General features: G+C 40.5%; 1 protein-coding gene across 1 annotated transcript; it reads right to left on the reverse strand.

The window, feature by feature from the left end:
- Positions 1–1588: 1588 nt before the first annotated feature.
- On the reverse strand, positions 1589–15727 carry rps6kal (ribosomal protein S6 kinase a, like). The gene is made up of 22 exons (XM_088431225.1): positions 15466–15727; positions 12978–13037; positions 12782–12898; positions 12633–12714; positions 12457–12537; positions 11434–11513; positions 10854–10960; positions 10289–10326; positions 9892–10034; positions 9557–9627; positions 9028–9116; positions 8770–8834; positions 7220–7322; positions 6953–7077; positions 6654–6773; positions 5462–5551; positions 5202–5360; positions 4960–5121; positions 4482–4558; positions 4266–4383; positions 3322–3462; positions 1589–3052 (listed from the first exon to the last, which is right to left on the reverse strand). The coding sequence occupies exons 1-22, from the start codon at positions 15490–15492 to the stop codon at positions 2927–2929; spliced, it is 2181 nt and encodes a 726-aa protein (XP_088287351.1). The 5' UTR covers positions 15493–15727; the 3' UTR covers positions 1589–2926.
- Positions 15728–16001: the final 274 nt, after the last annotated feature.

The raw sequence follows: 16001 nt of genomic DNA on the forward strand, positions 1-16001 counted from the left end.
CCCACTTACCCTTAACAACATGTCTAATGAACACGCGCGCGCACGCACACAGATAAGTAAGGAAGGCCTGTTTATTGCTGGGGAAGAGTAAATCACGGTGTGTGATATCTTCATTTGAGACAAGAGGGCTGATCACCGCTTGTCCTGCTTGTTCCACATTAACTCATTATCACACACGCTCGCCCCATTAATTCTCTTGCTTTTATTAGCAGCGAGAGTGAACGCATCCGAAGCTCACACACTCACAGCGGACCAATGACGAGTACTGCATCTACCTCATGTGACAGCTAATGGCTTCATTTGGAGCAGCGTGCTAATTGGCTGACTTTGGGGAGATTCTTGTTAATGAGGATAAATAGATTCACACCTGAATGCGGCCACAGCTGCACTGTGGGGAATGCGGTTGACGTATACAAATGTGAGCCGCAACACAAGATCGTGGAGACGGATTGACACATCCCTGTCCCTTTTTACTTCCTCCCAGCCTGGACAGTTATGCATCCTTGCCAGGCAGACTTATTAGCAGAGTGCTCGATTAGCACCAGGAGGCCAAAACAAAGAGCAGCATGTCAAAGCAATTAGCCTCACTGTTTACCTCTCAGCTCCCAGGCTGCAGATGTATTATCCAGGAGAGAGAGGCGGGGGGGACACGGGAGTCAACTCGGACGGCCACAGAGAGCGAGACAACAGCTGGTCCATAGGCAAGTGTGTGTGTGTGTGTGTGTGTTTGTGTGTGTAATGATGGTAGCATTTCCTCTTGCCTCTATCCATCTGCTTTCCAGACCAGATCCTCTGCTGTCACACAAACACAAGAGCTGGTCAGACAAAAGATCAGGGGAATTTTTTTTCAGAAACATACTGGAGTAGAATATGAGAGATTGTCACGAACATGGTTGAGGATTACCCCTTGCACACTGCTGAGACTCATTACACATAACAAAACTCTCTGCAACAAAATACTAAATAACTATACGTGAAACTACAAATTCCTGAAATTTTCGTTGTTTACACATTTTACCAAAAACTCTCATTAATTCGTGGGCACAATTTTTTAACACGGTACGGATTAAAAATTGAGAAATTGAATTAATAATGAAGATCTCTTAAACTGATATAATTTTTCATAAAGTTTGGTCCGGGAGTTGGTCCCATGCAGACATTCAAATAATTTGTTCTGTAAGAGTGCCTTTTAGGGTTATAGCGAAATATAGTCCTAAAAAAGGCCTACTAAATGTCCCTGATGGCTCCTCGTAGTAAAATGTGCCACTCATGTACTAAACAGTGTTACCACCTAGTGGTGCCTTTACCTCTTTGCGTCTCTTGAGGGAACGACTGCAAATGGCAGATCTTTATTTGTTTGAGAGCTCCAGCATTCCTCAGCTGACTGAGTAGATGTTGGGTACACTCATTGGCTGCTCGAAAGTCGTGCACTCTCACTAACGACCATCAACTCTCAAAATCACACCTATTACAACTGTGAGTCTTCAACGAACGTATACAGTAGATGTTTTAGGGATGTAGGAAAAATCCAAGAGTACCAAATGAAAAACTTTCCATTTGCAATACAAAAAGGTGAGGCCACTCTGAATGCATGTCAATAATGATCTTTAATGTCAATATATACAGAACTTGAAAGAAAAATATAATCTTAAAAATCAAATGAAATAAATACAATATCATACAATTTCCACAATGTCTTTTAAAGAGATATCTATGGAATTTTTATTTTATTTTTTTTAATTCAGCCTCTCTGGTTTGATGGGGTGCATTTCATCCCCCACAGAGAATTCCCTACAGCTCCCACACATGCTCTTCATCTTCAGAATCTTCACTGTATATATTAACATACAATGGATACAATCATTTGCAAATGTACAAGGTACACACAGACCAAACAAAGGTCAATAAATATTAACTATGATGATCATTTGATTTTTTTTTTTTTTTTTAACTTTAAAATTCAGAGGTTTCTTTAGTGGAATCTGGTGCTGATATTTTTTCCACCATTCGTAAAAAAGTAGTTGATTGAGCGTGAAAAAGTCACCACCTCTGAAACAGATGCAGGTAAAGCCACTAGCATAGGCCACTGCATGTTTAATCCAGGCGTACCAAATAAATTAGCAAGTAATATGTATATGTGCAATTTAGAACTTCTGATATTGTCACCACACAGTTTCACATTCAAGACATTTTGTCCATCTGCAGCCGTTTTTAACCCCTTTAGACACATTGTTAGCATCACAAACATGAATCAAAGGTTAAGGAAATACAGCATCTGTCCACACATGCATTTATACTGCCGAAAAATGCTAGAGGATGATTTTGATCTTTAAGATTTAGCAGTATGTCAAAAAAGAAGCATTTTGTTTGTTGTAGGCTTTGAGTAAGCAAACAATTTGTGTCTGTCCCTCCGTCAACATCATGTTGCCAGCAACCTCACACATAAACCTTTTACGCCATACTGTGGAGAAAAGAAGAAGGCAAACACAATCGAGGAAGGGGAGAACTGAGGCCAGGGGATGACAGAACGTAGATGAAGAGCAGTGGGAGGCGGGGGTGAGCACAGTTTATCGAAGCAGCATCTTATCAGCCAATCACAGTGAAGGAGAACATCAGCTGGTGCGTTTCTTCCCAGGAGAAGAAAGAATGAAAGGCGAGGAGGGCAAGTGCATATGAAAGCTGTGGAAATAAGTACAAGTCTGTCTCCCCAGCAGTAACAGATATACTGTAAGTTTCGAGTCTCACTTTTCAGCCGATGTCTTCGCGTAGGAAGCTCATCGAATGGCCAAATGCGTGTGCGTATGACTTGGTTTTGTCAAATAAATACGTTAAAAAGGGAGACGCTAGCTTTAACTGGCCAAGACTTGGGGCTGTATGAGTGAGGTCAAAATGGTAGCACAGGCTCCCCGTTTATTCGTGTGTGGTTCTACATGTCTGTTGAGGTGAGTTTCTTCATGCTACGTCGCTGGGCTAAACTGGATGCGGCCACAGGTTCTAGCACGGGCTGGCTTGTCTTCTGGCTCAGCGCTGAATAAGTGGCAGCCATGGCTCCCTATAGGGAAGACGGAGAAGATATTAGCAGTAAATTTTACTACTCACAAAAAGTTTGGGATGTTGGACTTACAGGTGAAATTTCAAGATGAACTTAAATTCAGAGGAACCAAACGCTCTCTAAGACAGTATTTGAATGCGCGTGTTGAAGTGTTTAAGCCAGAGCTAGATGGATTTAATTATCACCATTTCAGTCACCCTTGGCACCAATGAACTATCCACCCCTAGGATCGCTTGCCTGTTACAGAGTTGGCAGAGGGATGTTCTCACCTTGACGAGGTGTGGTGCGTCATGGCGTGTAAGCTGGAAATGTGGCAGTGCATCTCTACAAGAAATCCAGGAATGCTTTAAAACCTGCTCCGCTGTGTATCGCTGGTGAGGATCCACGTGGAGCATGTGGGACAGGAGGTCCTGCAACGCATCATAACATCAAGCCACCAACGTAGATGTGGAAAGGTAATGTGCTCCTACAATAGGATTTTAGATATGACCAATGAAACATCATACAGGTCACACTGGACCAATGGAACTGTCAGAGTCGGCCTTCATACTAAATATTCATCAACTATTTGTTGCACACATGAGGGAGGAGAGAGCAAGCGGGAGAGAGACAAACACCGTTACAGGGAAGCGGTATGCGGCTATGTCGAGGGCGCTTGGGAGCAAAAATAGCATTGGGAGCGAAAGTACGCGGCTTCTGTTGAATTTAATGAGCATTGGGAATAAAAATAGAGCCATCTCTGCAGCGTGATCCCAATCTAAGCTTGTCAGCCAAGTTGCCTCGTGTCACAACGAGGGTGTGTTAAAGGTTCCGGGCTGCTGTGCTATGCTATGTAACTATTAGCTGCATTCGGTGTTATTCAGGGAGGGAAAAAAAGTGTCTAATGGTGTTTATGGTAAAGAAAACTTATAAAAATCCATCTGTGAGAGCTCCTTCTTTGCAAATATCCCATTTCACAACATGTAGAATATTAGTATGAAGCGGCCAATATACTGTATGAGTTTGGCGGGCCATAATTAGTTGTTGGGGCTGCAGGGTGCGTTTTGTAGTCCAGAATTGACAGTATATTAACAAACAACAAATACTGTACATACATAGACATTTCTTTAAGTAGTAACTTTCTGATAAGACATTTATTCCATATTTGAACAAGTCGCTTAAATTACAGTGATACATTTACAAATGCAGATGTCATTTAGCTAGACCATTTTACCTTTGAGGTGTCTGACACAGTATCCCAGTTACCACCTGTTAAAGAAAACTTTCCCGAGCCTATTCGAAGAAGAATCTCCTCTGGTGTGTCATTTGGCCCATTTGCAAATGGCGTATACCTGACAAAAAGATCAATACCGCATTAAGAACGTTTTCAAATCTATATTTAAAAAAAATAGCATGTTCCGAAGGAACCAGTCTCCTGTTTTGGACTTACCCAGCTAACATTGTGTATAATAGAACTCCAAGACTCCAAATATCACAGGCGGCATCATAACCTTGCCGCATTAGTACCTAAACACAGTCAAAAATGGAAGTCGCACAGTTATACATTTGTGACATCATCATAAATCAAATCACATTCATTTGTACAGTCTCAAGGGGCTTCACAGGTGAAAATATTTACCCTATTGTTGAAATGATTCATCAAAAAAATCAAGAATGAATCAATTGTCCAATTAATAATTGTTTATATTAATTGATCAGTAATTTTGAAGCTTTAATTTCAAATTGTCCACATTCTCAGAATTTCTACCTGTGTACTCTTAAATATTCTCAGATTTCTGAAGCTATGTATATTCATGTATTATGTCCATCCATCCATTTACTATAAGCCGCTTATCCTCACAATCATACACTACAACATAGACTACAATGTAAAAAGCTCAAGTGTTACCCAGTGATTTCTGACTCACCTCTGGTGCCACAAAGTTGGCGGTATAGCAGGGTGTGAGGAGCAGGCCGTTGCCGCCTCGAAGCTGCTTTGCAAATCCGAAGTCGCATATCCGGATTGAATCTGGATTCCCAGAGTCGTCCATGTACAGAATGTTGCTGGGCTTCAGGTCTCGATGCACTACCTGAAATGATTGGGGAAAAAGTTGGATTACTGTTCAACTTCTGACATGCTTGTTCCATGTATGCGCGTATGTTTGGTCACCCCTTGACAGTGGAGGTAGTCGACGGTCTTAGCGATGGTGTAAAGCACAGCACTAGCCTCTCGCTCAGAGAAAAACTTCTGCCTAAGGATCTTGTCTAGCAGCTCTCCTCCCTTCATTAGCTCCGTCACCAGGTAAACATACCTGCCCTCGTCGTACACCTGCCATAATCAACAACAGCGATTCTCTTGTCAGCAAGTTTGGCTAAGTATGAAAAATCCTCAGCAAGATGAAATGCCAGGAAAACAAATAGTGTACTGACATCCTTGAGAGTAATGATGTTAGGATGTTGGCCGTATCTCATCAGGATTTCAATTTCCTCAGAAGGGTCTCTCTTGCTTTTGTCGATAATCTGTGAGATAGAAAACAATCCAGTGGTTTGCATGCTATGGCTGGTTTTCCTCATCGTTCAGAGTTGCTGTACTGTAGAAGTGATGAATACAGCCTTGCTGCCCTCTGCTGGGTAGCTGCTCACGCAGTACAAAACAAAACTGAATAGTGGTGCATATTCTTGAGTAAAAGACATGAACGTGCCATGCATTATCTGAAGAGGAGTGACAGCTGATTTCAACCATTTTTACGCATTTTTCAAAGCACACAGAATCTTGTATGACTATATAGACATTGATGGTATCATATGAAAGACTGGATTCAATTCTTTACCTAGAAAAAGAATGATTCTACCCTCTTCCGTTATTTAGTAATCACCGTTTGAAAATTGTGACACCAAGCTAGCTATATTGGATAAAAAGGAGGAAAGTAGCTTTTTGGTGAAGATGCGTTTTCTGCACAGCAGTGACCGACACAAAAAGCTTTTTTGTAGAAAGCTTTTTTTTCTGAAAAATTTCAACAGTCCTTCCTTTAAATAAAATATAAACAAAAACAGTGAACATGCATTTTAATGGCAAAATAACAGTTTGTGTATGTACATAAATACATTACAACTGTGTTCAATTGGCATAATATTAAGAGGAGCGCTGGCCACGAGTGTCATCTATCCATTCATTAAAAAAAGAATGGCAGTGGCTAAGAATTCTTGTCACTGGCACACAACCTAAGTATTTGACATGCTGAAAATTCTCGTCCATGGCACTGAAAAAGTTAATGCAATCGAGTGATATGAAATAAATGTGGATGGACAGCAATATTGGAAGACTAGATAGCATAAGGAAAAACACATGAAACCACTTATGCAATTGCTATTCAGTTGCCTTACAATTACAGAATTAGTAAATATAAAGTAAAATGTAGTGCTTAGGAACGCCATGCTAGCTATTCATCTTCACTGTAATGACCATTCCAAATTCTGGCCATAATGTTTAAAGTCCTATGTTGCAAACACCAAAATTGTACCATTCTGTTTAAGAATTGCAGTGCATCTCCTTATAACCGAGGAGCGCATATCTTTTACTATTTAAGATATTTAAGTAGTTTCAATGTTAGTGATAGGTCACCTTCACAGCATAGTCCATGGCAGAAACTCTGTGAACACAGCGTTTACATATGGAGTAGGAGCCCACTCCTATGTCTTCCTGCAGCTCGTATAGATCCAGGAACTTGGAACCCGCATGCATCTGAAAGGAAGAAGGAAAACAAAAGGAAAGTTGATTAGAACGTATCGTGTGATATAGTTGTTGCATGTTTGCGCATGAGTCCTTGTGACACCAACAGAACCCCCCCCCCCCCCCCTCCCCCCATTTGCATGTACAAGTGGGTTGTACATGCAAATGGGGATGACAATGAGTAAGTTTACCTGAACTATTGGGAGTATACTAAGGAGTGGGGAACTCTTGTTTTCATCCATCGGCGTTGGAGCAACAAAACTGAAACCTTTGAAGAGCTGGTGGGCATTTGCACTGGGAGGGATACCTGGGGAGTCTAAACAAACAAACATGCTGCATAATACAAGACCACAAATATACAAACAGCCAATAAATTATGTAGTGACTGCTACGAAAACAGCGGGATGGTTTTCAAGCAAACAAATCTGCGCTGAGTGTGAGTGCACGCGCATATTTACCTTTAGGTGTTTTTGCAGTGAACTCTGGGTCAAAACAGAACGTGTCGTCTGGTTTACCTGCCGCCGGTTTGAATGGGGGTTGTAGCTCTCTTCTATACAGTTTCTGAGGAAGGCCGCAATTTAACATTTTAGCTATTAGGGATCAAACCCTCCTATAGGCTGTCTGGAATGTATAAAAATACAGTATGTCCGTCAGAAAGGTTCCAAGACAGGTATCACTGACTCCTTGGAATGCGGGACTATACACTGCTCACAATTAGCTAGGCATATTGTGAGAGGCTCAGTGGATGTTATTCATTCGGTATTTGTTTCGCGTAAGAGATTTTGGAATAGGCAGGCAATTATGTTGGGGTGACTGACTCCTGAGTGCACGTCTGCACTCATGCAAATAACAATATCATCAACTCACTGTGAACCCGACATGTCCGCCAGAAAAATTCCAGGCCAGGTATCATTAAAGATATTTTAAACCGGAACTGCAGATTTTCCCCTTTGATGTAATCCCCCAAGAATCTAATGTTGTTCCCAAACTTTTTTTTTTTTTAATCTTTTTCTCATACCCCCTCACTCATACATGTTGATTATTTTCCAGAAGTAGAGCGTAACACAACTGATTAATAAATTAATGCCATTTTATTTAATCTCGTTAATTTGAATATTTAAGACTTTATCTTCTTTTTAAATGAAATTAAACAAAAGTTCAATAGTGCCTTGAAACAAGTGATATAAAAAATAAAACACAAACAGTATATACACTATAACAACAATATCATTTCCCAAAAAAAACCTCCTTTCAAACAGGTTATAGAGCATGTACACTGTACTAATTTATTAAAGGGCTTATGAAAAAGACCGAAAATATTTGGTAAATGGCCCACTCTTATATGGTGCTTTTTTTAAATGTGGGTAGTCAAAGTGCTTCACACTGACAATTCAGTTACCTACTGATGACACACAGCACCAGTAGAAACTGGGGACTCAGTGTCTTGCTCGAGGAAGCTTCAACATGATCACAATGTTTGGGGGGATCGAACCCACATCCTCTCAGTTAGCGGACCATGACTCTACCACTGAACCACTTTTACTTACTTTGGAGATAAATCTTTCCACATAACCCTGCAATGTGCTCCTGTACCCATGCGATGACTGGGGAAAAAAGTGCTGGCCCACACAGAAGGGGAAATCATGTAGTTTGAGTTTAACTTATATAATTCGTGGCACAAGTCCTGGAACCATTCTGACACAACTCATATATGAACGAAAGGCCAATATCCCATTTTATTCAACCCCCTCCTATTCCTCTACAATGGTCTCCGGCCAATAGTGGCCTGCTGGCTGATGAACACTCACGCCGAGCTATTAGTGCACACACAGCCAGAACTGGCCATCCGCCCAGATAAACACATACAGTGCTGGCACAAGCAAAATTCATGGCTAAGCTGAACGTTTGAGAAGTGTGAATCTTCAATGGGCGCTGGAGTTACATGTGTGTTTCTGTGTGTACACGGGAAATGAGAGATGATTGTCTGCGCGTGTGCATGTGGGCCTACATTCCAATCGATGGTGGAGAAGAAAGCGTGGCGTTTGATCTCCTCCACGCCGTCGGGTCCGGCCCCTTAAGACACAGATCACATCACTTCAGTCAAGCTGGCACAATCGACTTGTACTTTTTAAAAAAGTATCAACGCTTTCACATGTTGTTCTTTCAGCGCTATTCTGCTCCTGACAAGTACTGTAGATGTGAATACTGCGAAGCTGTTTGAAAATATGACATTCTTCCTTAGGGCATAGAATAGAATCGTACTCACCTAGTCTGTTTGTTGGGTTACGTTTAAACAGCATCCTCAGCAAACTCTGAGCTTCCAAGCTAAGGAACTGAGGCATTCCTAACTTTGCTCTAAAGGGGGAAAAAAAAGAATGGGGAAAAAAATATGTACCGTACCATAGTGCCATTATTCAATGAAGGCCCTCACCCTTTCCCTCCTCACTGGGTTAGTAAAGAACAGCTACTTATCAAAACCAATTAAAATTGCACTACCTTGCTATTATTTGATCAAATATACAAAAAAATATAACTGCACAATCTAATCAAAATCTAAATTAGCATCACAGCGTTTTCAGCACAAAAGGGTTGTGATTTGGGGAAAAATGATTTTGAAGGTTGTTTTCAAACATTAGCATTAGATTGAATAGCTGCGTTTGTGGAATATGAATTGAGCAGAAAAATCCATCTATTTCTTTTTATCCATTGCAAAGGGGCAGCTGGTTTGCCAAGATTGTCATGTTATCATTTTTAATTCTACTTAACCAGTAGCAGAAGAGTAGTTTCTAACTCACTTGAGAATCATGTTCATGGTTTCATTGCGGTCTTTCCCTTGGAATGGTAACGTCCCCGTTAGCATCTCAAACTGCAAACGTATAAGAAAGCAAAAGTAATACCATAAATATACAAAAATTTGATGAGTCAAATTAATCAGCAAGTAGACACTGATTTTGTTTTCTTTTTGGCGAAGTGCATTTTGATCAATTCTTTACCACTTATTGTGGATATGTGGATGCTATGACAAAAACTTGGTCAGCATCGTCAACTTCGTTTCAAACTCTTAAGGTCTGGCAAACCTTGCCGTGTTAAAGAGCATGAGCTAATGTTCAAGTATTGAGAACACGCTTACCATTAATACACCCAGCGACCACCAGTCAGCACTTTGTGTGTGTCCTCTCCTGTTGACCACCTCAGGGGCCATATACTCCACCGTACCACAGAAAGAATAAGCCTTCTTATCAGCATCCACTGACTCTTTGCTCAGGCCAAAGTCTGTACACAATGACATCCGATTATGTCTCATCTGGACAAACAAAAACATGACAGTCCCCAGATAAAAGTGTACAAGTTATGACTGGTTCCTTTGATGAGCGTCAAAGATAATTTTAGAAGGTTTATTTAAATAGTTAAAAAAAAAAAAATACACACATTGCATTTTGAACATTTGCATTTAAAATATCAAGCTCTGTGAAAATAAAATCCAGTGAACATGCTCCATTGAATTGCCACAGAGCGTAAAGACATACCTGTTAACTTTACATGTCCAGCTTCATCAAGTAAGATACTGGGGGAAAAAGGAGTACATTCTCTTTGATGAAAACTTAACAATATTATTAGAACAGAAACATGTTAAAGGGCCCCTAAAATAAGTTGAACATTGGCATGTATATAATAAGTCTGTATGGGCGGTACGTAGGGTGCAAGAAACACTGAAAATAACAATAATGATTTTATTCCTTTTATCAAATACTATTTACTGTTCATATTTATTCCACCTATCAGAGAAGCACTTCCAATTATGTTGTACTATACCTGCTGTACAATGATCATAAAGGCATTGTATTCTATTTTGTTTTATTCTATTCCATGATTGTTAGTGAGAAATGAACCATTTCCACTTTAGGGGCCCTTTAATGATTAAACATCAGTTTAAGCAAAAAGCAAGGGTTTTGTGAAAATCATACATTCACATTTGGGGCTTAAGCTTATGAGGCAAAAAAAAACACAGCTTAAATCTTGGTGGACTAAGGGGGTTGTTAGTGTTAGTAGGTTGGGGGGTAAAAGTTCAACGGTGTAGGTGAGGTGTCATACTTCTCTGGCTTGAGATCTCTGTAAACTATGCCCAAGTTGTGCAGGTGGTCAAGGGCCAGGGCCAGCTCTGCAAGGTAGAATTTCACATCTTCCTCTGTAAACATAACCTGTTAAGAACTAGACAGATTTACTCTCTGAACTCAGATGAACACAATTCAGTGACAAAAAGATGTCAGTGACTACAAACAGTGAGGGGGTAAGAGTATTATTTTAACAGACGGAACTTTTCAAAACGGTATCTCAATTCTGCATGCTGTTGATTTGACATTGCTGGCAGCATTTACTTTGTTTCTGAAAGATCCTTTTCACAAAAGCTCTATTAGGAGAACAACCACATGAATTCCAAAGCGAAAACCCCTTAAAGGAGTGTGTTTCCATGACTTTGTAGTGCTATGCTTGTATCATTTAAACACTGATGAATTAATGCACGTGTCACGTCTGACTTTCATCTTAACCATTAATATGACAAGCATATTCATTTGTTTTCAAACAATGAAAAAAAAAGAATGTTTAAATCAGTCAGCATGGCTTAGAGTGCAATGTATGTTGTAAGATGTAGAGCAACGGGACATATGCTTACCTCTTTGGATAAGCGAGTGAATACATCTCCTCCCCTGAGAAAGTCCAGTATTAAATACAGTTTCCCTTCTGTCTGAAAGGCTGCAGAAGCAAGAAAGCAGTATAAATCACAAGCAAACTATTTACCTATTGATTTAGATATGCTTAACTAATAACACATTAACCTAAGCATGAGGATGCTCTTCGTTATTTCTCAACATAGCCTTTCTTCTTATTTTTCAACAAGAATGTCCTATTTGTCTTCTGATGACATCTACTTTGGCTCAAATGCCGGATGGTGGGAGCAGTTGTACCTTGACCTTGGAGTTACCCTTGAAACTGTAGCCATAGGAACATCTTGCTGGTGGGAGATAATTTTATGGCCAAATTTCAAATACCATAATTATTCAATAAACCCTTAACATACTTTATCATTTTCTTCCTAATCTCCGGAGACAAACTCTGGAACAGCAGGCCATCAAACAGCACAGTGTGTACTTGACACCCTGCAATTAAGCCTGGTTTAAAAAAAATTAAGACATCTGTGATGCTAAGCAGAGGACACACTTTGGTCAAAATAATTTTTCATTTTTTCTAGGGGTTACCATAATTTTTTTTTGTCCACATCTTTTCATGAGTAAATTCTCAGAAATATTCTCTGATTTCTGTAGCACTCCATGAAAGCAGACTCATTATCTCTGTGTTCAACAAAAATAAGACTTTTGCTTTTACTTTGGAAGATAAAGATGAACGTTTTTGCCGATGTTCTGTTTATTTATTTCCTGTATAGTCCAGTTCACAGAACGTCCTGCCCCCCATTCATACTGTAAAAACATTTTTCAATCCAATTTATCAATTAACCAAAAAGGGAAAGATTATTCGATATTTTAAATAATTGTTAATTGCAGCCTAACACGCAACACTAATGATAATAATAACTATAGAAAACAAATGGACGGAGAGATTAGATAAATATACTAAACATTATTTTATCAAAGGCAAACGTGTGAAAAGTATGATACATTTTTATTCCTCATTTCCTTACCGTAGTGCAATTTCACTATGAAGGGATGATTGACCTCCACTAAGATATCTCTCTCCATCTTGGTGCGAACTCTGTCCCTGACTGATGAAGAACACAGGAGTGCCGTGACCGAGTCAAATTAACACTGAACAAAAGACACAATCTTTGTGCTGTGGTTTTGTGAAAAGTCACCTTACCTTTCAATGACGCCTTTTTTAGAACTTTCATTGCATATAACTGACTAGCATCTGGACCCACGATTTTTCTGACCAGAAATACCTGTTGAAAGATCAGCATTTTAGGATGATAAACAGAGAGAGATCAATTAGATATGCTGTGTTCTCACCTTGCCAAAAGAGCCCTGACCCAGGACCTTGAGGAGTTCAAACTGTGATGGGTCTGCTTTCTCACAGCCCTCTTTCACGTGGTGAGTTATAGGAATCTCCTTGTACGTCCCGTCATCCTGCACATGCAGGAACAAGTGAGCAAGACCCAGTGCAAATATACAAGTCTACATACGTTGAGCTCTAGACCTTACTTACACAGTGCGTATAACACTCTCCCTCCTCCATAGGTTCATCCATGATCTGATGTCCATTGACCTGCAGCCACAAAAACAAATTACATCATACACGGGAGTCGGAAAAAGCAAGACTCGAGGAAAGCTTGTGCGTGAGAGCTTTCAACGGAACAAGGCTGCAGCTTCTGCACGCCCACGTGAATGATGAACAAATCAACAGATGAAAACGGTGAGTCACATGCAATAACAGGGCATTTTCACCTACATATAGTTGTTTGTTGACAAACAGTATGGAATTCATATTTGAAAAGTGCTCATCCTATGCAGCAGCATAGCTCCTGTGCCTATCGTATTGTAATCTGTAATTATGAACCAAAGCAAAAACAGTGTCTGAATTTCGCAGTCTCTTTATCATCTCCCTCTGATACATGATAATAGCATTGAGTTTATTAATAGCAACAGAAAACTGTTCTGTTTATCTCAGACAAATAAAAATGAATGCAAAGCTAATAACTGAAGGGCCATGTCAAATGCACGTAAAACATACTGTAAGTATGCAAATGCAAATTGACGATTTAACAGTCCAGTCCTGCAGAGGTTTGCAGCTTTCACTTATGAAGTAAAGCTTACTGCATGATGTATTCAGTCTGGTGTGTTTGTGTGTGTTGAATTCCATCAAGCCTCTGAAGAGAAGGGATGAGTCATAGCACTACGCAAGCCCACTCAGTGGGTGGAGCCACCGACATACACTCACTCACATCCACAGAACAGAGGCCAACAAATCACTTTCCAATAGGATTGTTCGACAAAAAACTGTTAAGAGCATTAGTCTTAAAAGCTAAGGGATGAAAGAACTGCAAAGCAAGATACAACTCAGCGACATCAAAATGCAAGTTTTGTAGCATCTGTGAGGTCTGTAGTGTGACATGCTGGCTACAGCTAATGCCAGGACAGCATTCACACATGCATCTTCACTCCCACCTCTGCTGTGGTTCATCACAGCTTGTAACGAGTGCAGCCTACACTAGCAGCATGGCAGGCCTTTTTTCTGCCATTCTTGAACATGCAATTTATCATTTTGAAAATGATTTTGAGCATATTTGTTTGAACGTCTTCCACGGTTGAAAACTGATACAAAAAGGATTAAAAGGCTACACCGATTGAAGTGGCTAATCTAGATGTTTCCTTCGGTCATCTGTCAATGTGCCTCATCCAAAGTACATTAGATCACAGCATCATTTGTGAGATAGCTACACTTAATGTGTATTCATTTATACCACATTTGACATTGTCACATACTGAGATCTACAGACTACATAGAGAAATGCTTTTTGGACAAAAGAACCCGAGAGACAAGACTTAGATGATTCTCAACTGATGGGTCAGGACCCATTTTAGGCAGTTCGCAGACAGCTACTAAACCATGTAGCTGCATTGTTATTTTTTTCATAACTGTACTGAAGCATAGTAAGTTCCTCATGTAAAACGCACAAAATTAGGTAACAATCGGGAAATGTTACACACTTGTTCTCTGGTAACCAGCTACTCTGCAAACAAGGACAGTGCAGCTCAGCCTTTGCTGTATTGACGTCATCATTACCAATATGCTTTTGGCAGAATATCAAACTTTTTTTAAACTACTTTTAAAAATGTAATACACTTCACCTATATTTCAGAGTAGACTTTAAACACAGAAAAATGCTTAACTTTGCTCCCAATTTCTATAAAATAGGTCGCGACTTCCATCATTGAGAACCTGGGGTCAACTGACAACTACCACCGACTTCTTTCTGCTGTTATGACTGGTTAGCCGCACATGACTGCGCTTCTTTTTATCCGTCGGATTACAATTTCCAAATTGCTTGAAACTGGTTTAAAGTGCGCCACGTAAGGTCTTATTGACATCTACTTAGTTAATTCCGTTAACAATGAACAGCATACGTCAGAGGACGGCGTAAAATATGACGTAAATTTGACACTGGAAAGTTAAGATGCAACAGCATCACTTTTTTCAGTTGTGCAACCTTGCAATTAACTGTGCGTTATCTCTGAAATGACTGACTGATCGACACGCAAAAGAGAATCGGGACTGTTTAATCGATAATTGAGAAGAAAAAGTAACACGATAGCAAGCTGTCACCTGGCATACTAACTACATGCTAATGCTTCGTGCGCTAAGCTAGCAAAGCAGCAAACTCCTGTGAGAAGTATAAATGACAACATGCGGAACAAGGGAGCACCGCGATATCAAGCAACGAGTTTGATATTCTCTCAAAATGCACGGTGTCGGGGGGCGTATGGGGCACTTTTGAAAGCGCTAGGTCCAGGCAGTGCAACAAAAAAAATAAACATGTAACCAGCTGTTAGCGTTAGCTAGCGTGCTAGCATGCATCGCGATGCGGTGCAGATCCGTGACGCGAATTGAACATAACCTTTAACCAGGGTAAGACACCACAACTCGGCGACAAAACCCAAACAATCCCGAGCAAGTAAAAAACATACGAACCCACCTCACTACTAACGTTGTTTATCTCCATTTGTGACTGGATTCCACTCTAAATCTAAGGCATCGTAGTCCACCTAGACCCCCGCTCCAAAGTACATATTCCCCCCAGTGTAAAATCCCGGCTGCTCAGCTCGGTCGCTCGGGGGGAAACTGCTTGGCTGACCGCGGACCACTATAAGGGTGGGAGTTGGATGCCAGTGCGTGGGTATTTGATGTCAGTGATGGTACCATGCGCTCTGCAACGACACCGTTACCCCGCCATAGCTGCGAATATGGCGGCTACTGTGGTAACTGGTCAGTGAATGAGTTTATTGACGTATTTGTGACGCAACTCAGTAAAGGATTTCCCCTATCCACCGCAAAGCACCGGGTCGAAGACACCATTAAGGACAGGCTTCGCAAACAAGGCGACTTCATTAATTCATGATCAACGCATAATATATGAACGTATCACATAGCTTCTCCGTTGACATCGATCAATGTTAGTGATCCGTTAGCGTTAAAACGGAATACTGACCGTCTCTTTTCGTGGTGGAAATA

The sequence above is a fragment of the Hippichthys cyanospilos genome, chromosome 13, assembly GCF_059441005.1.
Source record: "Hippichthys cyanospilos isolate Australia breed blue-spotted pipefish chromosome 13, RoL_Hcya_1.0, whole genome shotgun sequence".
Lineage (NCBI taxonomy): Eukaryota > Metazoa > Chordata > Actinopteri > Syngnathiformes > Syngnathidae > Hippichthys > Hippichthys cyanospilos.